Below are 8,536 nucleotides of genomic sequence, written 5' to 3' on the forward strand. Positions count from 1 at the left end.
AGGTGCTCTTGGTGTTTGGGAGCACTTTAGGTTTTGATTGAGCACCTTGTTTGCAATTTTAGAACACAACTTCCAGAATGTGAGCCCTGGAACCTGCAGCTTCCAAGGGAAAGGTGAAAGCTGAGGAGGTGGAGCTGCCCCTGCTGTCCTGGCCCTCTGCTCTGAGCCCTTTGCCTTCATTCCCAAAGTGCAGCAGCACCAGGGAACCATGGAATGGTCTGGGCTGGGAAGGGACCTCAGAGCCCACCCAGAGCCACCCCTGCCATGGCAGGGACACCTCCCACTGTCCCCAGTGTCCAGCCTGGCCTTGGGCACTGCCAGGGATCCAGGGATGGAATTCCATCCCAGCCCCTGCCCACCCTGCCAGGGAACAATTCCTCATTGCCAAGATCCCACCCAGCCCTGCCCTCTGGCACTGGCAGCCATTCCCTGGGTGCTGTCCCTGCATCCCCTGGAAATTGTCTCTCTCCAGCTTTCCTGGGGCTCCTGCAGGCCCTGCAAGGCCACCCTGAGCTCAGGCCAAAGCTTCTCCTGTGCAGGTGAACAATGCCAGCTGTGCCAGCCTTTCCTGCCAGCAGAGCTGCTCCATCCCTCTGCTCATCCTGGAGCCTCCTCTGGGCTCTCTGCAGCAGCTCCAGCTCCTCCCTGCACTGGTGATTTTGCCCTCGTTCTGTCTCAAAGAGAGGACAGGAAGCAGCAAACTCTCCAAAGGGAGAGAAGGGAGCAGCAAAGCCGCCCTCTGATAATATCAGAACATCAAATCCAGGACTCCTGAGGTGTTGCAATGTTCCTGTCCCAGCCAGGGTTGTTTGCTGTGGGTACCAAACCTTCCAGGAGGGAACATTGCAGCACTCAGGGTTTGGCAGTGAGGCTTTTGTAACTTTGTCTTGTGCTTTCCACATCATCTCAGGGCTCCACTGCCCCAAACTGCTCTTCCTGCACCATGGGCAGTGGGTATTGGGGCTTTTTCTTTTGATAAAGTGCTTGAGTTTGGTATGAATAACTCAAAGTGGTTTATTTAATACACTGAGAGACCTGGCCTGAGCTGGAGGAGGCCAGGGCTGGATGGGATCTTGGGAATTTGGGAATTGTTCCCTGGCAGGGTGGGCAGGCCCTGGACCCTTGGCAGTGCCCAAGGCCAGGCTGGACACTGGGGACAGTGGGAGGTGTCCCTGCCATGGCAGGGGTGGCACTGGGTGGGCTTTAAGGTCCTTTTTGTGATTCCATGATTTGCTACACAACCATGTCAAAAACCCATGATGATAGTGACAAAGTGCAACATACTACAAGTGATTTCTTTGGGGTTTTAAAAAGCCAAATTAAAAACATTATGTGTATGAATAGGACTGAAATGTTTCTTTTAAATATGGAGAACACAGTGAAAAAATTCTTTTGTGAGGTGTTGCATTTCTCAGACCCACTTGGTTTGTTCCTAGCCAGGCTCTCTAGTCCTGGATTAGCTGACAAAGTTCTGATTGAGGGGTGGCTTCTGCAGGCATTTTCCCTGGCTCTCAGCAATGTCCAGCTGGCCTTGAGGATGGCAACCAGAGAGATTTTTTCTGTTTCACTCCTCAGGGACAGAAATGTCCCCAGAGGTGCTGCAGTGACCCAAGGCTGTGCCAGCTTGGAGCAGGAACCTGCTCTGCTTTCTTATCAGGAGCTGCAGTTCCCTGGCACGTGGGCAGCCTGTTTGCTCTGTGCTCAGGTGAGTCATGGCCATTCTTTCCAGGTGAGCATCCTGACCTCTGCTTTGTGGAGTCACACCTGCTCCTTCCACATCCCGAGGATTGAGGGTACCTGACAGAAATTCCAGGTCAGGGACAGGCTTTGGGATGTGCTCACTGTGCTTTTCTGGGCTCCCTGAATTTCTGTGTGGGATCTCTCATCCCATCCTCACTGATGGAATTCATCCCATTCTTCCCAGAAAAGGTGCTCAGGCCTTGGCAGGGGCTGCCCAGGGGGGTTTGGGGTCCCCATCCCTGGAGGTGTCCCAGGAATGTGTGGATGTGGCACTCAGGGGACACTGGGGACAAGGTGGGGAGGATTCATGCACAGCTGGCACTTGATAGTCTTGAGGTGCTTTTCTAATTTCAGTGATCCTGGCATTTTTACGTGATGCCTTCCAAGAAAAGGTTCTAAAATTTTGTATTAAATATTCTTTTCATGCTGTGATAACTTTTACACTGAGGTCACCTAAGAACAGCAGAGTTTGACTTTAAATAGGGATTTAGCAAGTAGACCCCCTAAAAATGGAGTATAATCTTCATGTGAAAAGTTTGGTGTAGTTAAATAGTGATGAGATCAGGTTTTAAACTTAGCACTGTGCATTGTTTGCAGGTATTCCCTAAAACTTGGTGCTTCTGTCATAGCCCTGTGTTAGAGCAGAATGAACTGAAGGCACTTCAGATTTTGACTGTGTTATAATTTTAGAGCTGCAGTGCATGGGAGAGTTTCAAATAGCTCGTGAAAGCTTCAGTTTAAACTTCATTAATTACTTGAAATGATGATGAGCTTTTTTTAGAGGTTATTGCTTTAAAAAAAAACCAAAATCAAACACACAAAAGAAGACTCCCACCCCCCTCAAAAAAAATACAAGAAAAGACCACAAAGATCTGTGTTCTGTGCTGCTTTTTGGGAAAGGCTTCGGGATTCAGGTGTCCCAGAAAACGTCAGGAATTCAGGTTGCACAGCTGCTCCCTGCTGCTGTGTCTCAGGTTCTGGTAGAACTCCTGGTAGGAAAAAGAGGCACAAAGCAACCCTGAGAAACCCTCCCTGCTCAGTGGGGCTGGGAAAGTGTTTAATAAGGCAAGCACTGTAATTAATGCACAGAGCTGCTTTGAAGAAGCTTCCAAACAAATCCTCCTTGTGATGGCAGGAAAATAATTTCCCCAAATCCATCTCTACATTTCCACCTGTGGCTGTTTGGTGGCACAAGAACTGAGCTGAGGGGTTTGTTCCCCATCCCCAGAGAATCAGAATCTGACATTTTTCCTTCAGTGCAGCCCATTCCCAGAGCGTTTCCACCTGTGGCTCTTGAGTGGAACAAGAGCTGAGTTCAGGGATTTGTGTCCCATCCCCAGAAGATCAGAATTGGGCATTTTCCCTGCTGCCTTCTCCCCAGCCCATTCCCAGAGCATTCTGCTGAGGCAGGAACATTTTCCTTTAACACAGGGCAATGTTTCCACCTGTGGCTGTTTGGTGGAACAAGAACTGAATTCAAGGATTTGTTTCCTATCCCCAGAAGATCAGAATCAGACATTTTTCCTGCTGCCTTCAGTGCAGCCCATTTCCAGAGTTTCTACCTGTGGCTGTTTGGTGGAACAAGAGCTGAGTTCAGGGATTTGTGTCCCATCCCCAGAAGATCAGAATCAGACATTTTTCCTGCTGCCTTCTCCCCAGCCCATTCCCAGAGCATTTCCACCTGTGGCTGTTTGGTGGAACAAGAGCTGAGTTCAGGGATTTGTGTCCCATCCCCAGAAGATCAGAATCAGACATTTTTCCTGCTGCCTTCTCCCCAGCCCATTCCTGGAGCGTCCTGCCGAGGCAGGAACATTTTCCATGCGTGGAGTGGGAGCTGCATGGAATTACTGCCAGTGGAAACTATGCTGCAAGAGGCCGGCCAGCAGCTGCCCTGCTCGGCTCAGCCGCATTTTCCATGCTCCCGGTAATTAGCAGAGGGAAGCTGACTAATTACTGACGTCACCTCTTTCCAGTGCCGCTTACATTTTGTTCCCAAGCATGCTCAGGAATTCGCTGTCACCCACAGGATGCTCTGAGAGCTTTCTGTCACCAGGGGCTGGGCTGGCTCTGCTTTGCTTTGCTTTATAAACGCTGCGAGCGGCAGCCATTCCATTATATTAAAGAATGCTATACTAAAACTATACTAAAGAACAGAGAAAGGATACAGACAAAGCCTTAACAAGATACTAATTAAAAACTCGTGCCTGATGGGCAGCTCTTCACCCAGCCAGAAACGAGGGTAGGTTTGGGTTTTTGGGGTTTTTCTGGCAGCTCCACTCCGGAGGTGCTGCTTGCACTCAGAGGGAAATTGCAGTTCAGTGTGGTGTTTGCTGGGTCCCAGGATGGAGGAGAATTGAGAATCTGAATCCATGTTCTTAGAAGGCTGATTTATTACTATGTTATATTAATTCTATTCTATTATATTAATTCTATTCTATTATATTAATTCTATTCTATTAATTCCATTCCATTACATTCCATTATATTCCATTATACTCCATTCCATTATATTAAAGAATGCTATACTAAAACTATACTAAAGAACAGAGAAAGGATACAGACAAAGCCTTAACAAGATACTAATTAAAAACTCGTGCCTGATGGGCAGCTCTTCACCCAGCCAGAAACGAGGGTAGGTTTGGGTCTTTGGGGTTTTTCTGGCAGCTCCACTCCAGGGGTGCATTGAGAATCTGAATCCATGTACTTAGAAGGCTGATTTATTATTATGTTGTATTAATTCTGTTGTATTAATTCTATTATATGAATTCTATTATATTAGTTCTATTATATTCCATTATATTCCAATATTAATTCTATTACATTATTATGTTCCATTATATTCCATTCCATTATATTCCATTATATTAAAGAATGTTATACTAAAACGATACATAAAATAGAGAAAGGCTACAGACAGAAGGCTTAACAAGATACTAATTAAAAACTCGGGGCTGACTCCTCAGAGTCCCGCCACGGCCAGATGGTGATTGGTTATTAAGTCAAAACAATTCACATGTTGGATAAACAATCTCCAGCCACATTCCAAAGCAGCAGAACACAGCAGAAGCAAATGAGATAATATTGGTTTCCTTTTTCTCTGAGGCTTCTCAGCTTCCCAGGAGAAGAAATCCTGGGCAAAGAGGATTTTTCAGAAAATGTGACAGGGACAGTTTGCCATAAAAGTCTTGGAGATTGGGAGTCTGCAGCAGGCTGCTCTGAGGGGAATGATTCCAACTCTGGGAATTATTCAGTTTTAGCTCTCTGTGGTTGGGAAAATTGTCTCAAGTTTTCCTTCCAGACTTCTTGGACTGTGTGGTGTGTTCTGAATTTTCAGCAAATATTTAATGAGTTCTGGAATGGCTGCCTGGGGAGGTGGTGGAGTCCCCATCTAACAAAGCCTGCATGTGCCAGGGTTTAGTTGAGGTGTCAGGGAACAGAACAGGTTGGACTCAGTGATCTTGAAGGTCTCTCCCAACCTGGTGATTCTGGGATTCTGTAATTCTGATTTTGGAGAAAAGGGCAGGGCACAACTTTGAGCTCCAGCATGCTGGGATTTAAAACTTCCCATCAAGAATCCTCCTCATTAAATATTCTTAATAATTTATTATGACATATTTTTATCAGAGATTTTATTTCCCTGCAATGGGTTTTGGAAGCAGAGGTTGTTTCTGATGGAGCACTTGGAATAAATAAGTAAATAAATGAATAAATAACACAGCAGCCTCAGTTTGTGTGGGAGTTCAGAGCTGCTCCATGCTGCTGTTCCTTTACTGATTTTGGCAGCAGGATCCACGAATTTGTAATCCATGTGATACTTCTCCTGGGATTTTTTTTTCCCCTGGTAAAACTGTAAGAAATCCTCTTGGGTCTGTATTTAGCTGATTTGCAATATAAAATAAATAAAAATGGAAATATAAAAGAATATAAAATACTTATCAGTCTGGTAGAGTGAGCTGTTACTACTAAGGACAAAAATAACTTTTTTTTTAAAGTGTCATAGTGATAAAGTGACATTTCTGATCTCTATAATCACATAAATGCATAAATAGTAAAACAAACAAACAAACAAACAAAAAAACCCCCACAAACCCCAAATCTCTGTGTCTTTAAATACAGAATGGGAACTTGGAGATGCAGTTTTTGGGTGCATTTTCCATCTCAGCTTTGAGGCTCCCAACCACCAGCTCTGTGTGGGGAGGGTCCTGCTCCTGTTCCAGAGCTCATTCTGAAGAAGCTGCAGAAGCAGAACAGCTCTGATTTTAAAATCTCTTTAAAATAGAATGATTTTATACCCAGCTGTGGTGAGTGTGTGAAGTGGAGCTTCTCAGGGAGGAAAATAAAATTCTGAATTAATTTCTGGCTTCTTATGTAATTTTCCTGCTTTTTTTCCTCCTACTAATTCAAAATATTGTAGTAAAAATCCCTCAATGGAATAATGTTTATTGTGGCTTTATCCTGAGTTTCTGGGAAGCTTTTAGGGAGAGAAAATACCTGGAAATTCCCCCAATTTGAATCCATTGGAATAAAAGCCTTGGGAAGGGCCTGGCAGCTCCAGAGGCTCCTCTTGTGTCTCTCCTGGCCTGGAATCCTGCAGGGAGAGTGGAAGCACTTTCCATAAATTAAATTTAAAAGAGCAGGAAAGCAGGAGATGTTCGTGGACTTCATGCTTTGTGCTGAGTCACTGCAGAAAATCACATTTAGCTTGAAAATCAGGATTTTTTATATTTCTCTGTGAAAACTTGTGGTGGTTCCATTGAAATTTGCACATTTGGGCAAAGGCTTGGCAGAGTTTTTTTTCAAGGTTTTTGGGTATTAATTTTCTAAGAAACATTTCAATATCATCTGTAGCTAAATTAGAGTGTCTTGTCCCACATTAATTTCTGATAATAATATAATAAGTCATAATATCATTTATTAATAACAATAATAATGTATTTTGAGGATACAGAGAAGTAAGGGATAAGGTAGAAAACCTCATTCTAGAAAGAAAAAGGAAAATAAACAAAGCAGTTTATTTACATTAATCAACTTATTTTACATGAATTTATTTACATTTATTATTGTTACAATAATAATTCAAGAGTGGTAGTTTGCCCTTATTAATAACTTCTCCTTTTAAATGAATTTCTTTATGAGTGTTTAATGCTGGTTTTCTCCTCTGCTCCTTTCTCTCCAGGCCAAGTTTGAGTCCCTGTTCCGACCCTATGACAGGGACCTCACCTTCCAGTATTTTAAGAGCTTCAAAAGAGTGAGAATAAACTTCAGCAACCCTTTGTCTGCAGCAGATGCCAGGATCCAGCTGGACAAGACAGAATTCCTTGGAAAAGAACTCAGACTCTATTTTGCTCAGGTAAAAAAAACTTGCTGGGATTATCCTTGGGGGATTAAAGCTTTCCTTGTTCTGACTCCCATAAATCCTCCAGCTGATGTGGTGGATTTCTTTTTTCAAGCTGGTGGTTGGAAAACCCCAATTTTGGGGTTAAGTTTTGGGTTTGGGATAAAAGGGTTGGAAAGATGATGGGAATTTTGGGAACTGAACCCTTTTTCTTACATTGGGTTTTGTGCATGTTTCTTCTTGGTCTTCTCAAGTCATTTGCTTTCTTTTCTAGAGTTTCTCCCAAGTTTCTGGAAATCTGGGAATTGTTCCAAAGTATTTATTATCTCAGCATCCCAGAATTCCTTCATGGTCATTTTTTGTCAGATTAATTAGAGAAACCAGGGTTGTTCCAGAGCTTCACAGATTTGGAGGCTGTTGATATTTCCCATTTTTTGGAGAACCTTGGATGGGAATGAGAACATTCCAAGATTTTAAAGGGTTGGGGGAGGCTCCTCTGCCGGCACCCAGGGAGTCCCTGGGGGATCCAGAGTGTGGAGCTGCCCATTCCAGGCTCAGAGCTGCCCATTCCAGTCTTGGAGCTGCACATTTAATGTTGGAGCTGCACATTTAATGTTGGAGCTGCCCATTCCAGGCTGGAGCTGCCCATTCCAGGCTCTCCCTACCCATCCCAGTCTTGGGGATCTCCCCCAGAGCAGCTCTGGAGCTCCCTGCTCTCTTCTCCTGCCCAAACTCGGGCTCTGGCAATCAGGCTGCGTTCCAGCTGCTTTTCCCTCTGGAAATTGAGTGGGAAAACGAATCCAGAAGTCTTGGACACCTCCCATGATCCAGGTTATTTTTATCCCTGCTGGAATTCCCTCCATTCCCACTTTTGGGGATGACTCCTGGCACCATTTGTCACGAGGCCTTAGAGGCCCTGTCCTGCTGGAGGTGTGGGAGGGCAGAGGTTTGGTTTTTAGGGAAGAACATCCCGATGGAATTTCCCTGGGAGCTGTGCCCTGGAGGTGTGGGAGGGCAGAGGTTTGGTTTTTAGGGAAGAACATCCCGATGGAATTTCCCTCAGAGCTGTGCCCTGGAGGTGTGGGAGGGCAGAGGTTTGGTTTTTAGGGAAGAACATCCCGATGGAATTTCCCTGGGAGCTGTGCCCTGGCTGGTGCTGCCACCCTGAGTGCCGGGCAGAGCACGACAGCCCCGGGATGAGGGAATGCAGGGAGGAAAGGATGCAGGGGTGCAGGGATTGAGGGATGCAGGGCTGCAGTGTAGGAGCATCGGGGCTAGGACGGTCGGGATGGATGGATACGAGAGATCTCTGCAGCCAGGGCTGGAACTTGGGGTTTATTGCACAGGGCCTGGGTGCAGGGCCCTGCTGGGATTTGGGGTTTATTGCACAGGGCCTGGGTGCAGGGCCCTGCTGGGATTTGGGGTTTATTGCACAGGGCCTGGGTGCAGGGCCCTGCTGGG

General features: G+C 45.6%; 1 protein-coding gene across 1 annotated transcript in view; it reads left to right on the forward strand.

Annotated features, from left to right (window-relative positions):
• Positions 1-3,934: 3,934 nt before the first annotated feature.
• Positions 3,935-8,536, forward strand: part of RCAN1 (regulator of calcineurin 1) — a gene marked incomplete at its 5' end in the record, with an annotated part of 10,278 nt that continues 5,676 nt past the window's right edge. The window contains 2 exons of the mRNA XM_031062623.1: positions 3,935-3,979; positions 6,917-7,090. Coding sequence (XP_030918483.1) covers positions 3,935-3,979; positions 6,917-7,090 — 219 coding nt within the window. The remainder of the gene's footprint in view (positions 3,980-6,916; positions 7,091-8,536) is intronic.

Source organism: Geospiza fortis, unplaced genomic scaffold (assembly GCF_000277835.1).
Source record: "Geospiza fortis unplaced genomic scaffold, GeoFor_1.0 scaffold96, whole genome shotgun sequence".
Lineage (NCBI taxonomy): Eukaryota > Metazoa > Chordata > Aves > Passeriformes > Thraupidae > Geospiza > Geospiza fortis.